This window comes from Carlito syrichta, unplaced genomic scaffold (assembly GCF_000164805.1).
Source record: "Carlito syrichta isolate Samal-C Ts95f unplaced genomic scaffold, Tarsius_syrichta-2.0.1 Scaffold85413, whole genome shotgun sequence".
Classification (NCBI taxonomy): domain Eukaryota; kingdom Metazoa; phylum Chordata; class Mammalia; order Primates; family Tarsiidae; genus Carlito; species Carlito syrichta.
In genome coordinates this window covers 124,634-125,189 of record NW_007029509.1, presented here as the reverse complement: position 1 = coordinate 125,189, position 556 = coordinate 124,634, and the positions used below count along the sequence as shown (strand labels likewise).

Genomic DNA, 556 nt, shown 5'->3' with positions numbered 1-556 from the left:
CCGCACGTGGGCCTCCACCAGGTGGCTGCGGCGCAGGTTGCCCACGCGCCACATGAGGCAGAGGCGGTGGTCGCGCAGCGCCACGACGGCGTTCTCGCTGAAGACCAGCGTCTCGTTGCGCTTTTTGGGCTTGGCCATCTTGGCCATGACGGCGCCCACGACGAAGGCGTCCAGCACGCAGCCGGCGATGCACTGCAGCACCACGGCGGCCACGGCGGCCGGGCACTCCTCGGTGACGCTGCGCACGCCGTAGCCGATGGACGTCTGCGTCTCCAGCGCGAAGAGGAAGGCGGCCAGGAAGCTGGCCACCTGCGAGAAGCAGGGCGCGGGCGGCGGCGGCGCGGCCAGGTCGCCGTGCAGCGAGGCGATGAGCCAGAAGGTCAGGCCGAAGAGCAGCCAGGAGGCGAGGAAGGAGCAGGAGAAGAGCAGGCACATCCAGCGCCAGCGCACGTCCACGCACGTGGTGAACAGGTCGCTCAGGTAGCGCGCGCCCTGGCCGCCCAGGTTCACGAAGCGCACGTTGCAGTGCCCGTCCTTCTTGACGAAGCGCCCGCGC

The 556-nt window shown here is 70.5% G+C and overlaps 1 protein-coding gene across 1 annotated transcript in view; it reads right to left on the bottom strand.

Annotated features, from left to right (window-relative positions):
- Positions 1 to 549, bottom strand: part of KCNJ14 (potassium voltage-gated channel subfamily J member 14) — a gene marked incomplete at its 5' end in the record, with an annotated part of 3,044 nt that extends 2,495 nt beyond the window's left edge. Inside the window, one exon of the mRNA XM_008056876.2 lies at positions 1 to 549. This exon is cut by the window's left edge and continues 4 nt beyond it. Coding sequence (XP_008055067.2) covers positions 1 to 549 — 549 coding nt within the window.
- Positions 550 to 556: the final 7 nt, after the last annotated feature.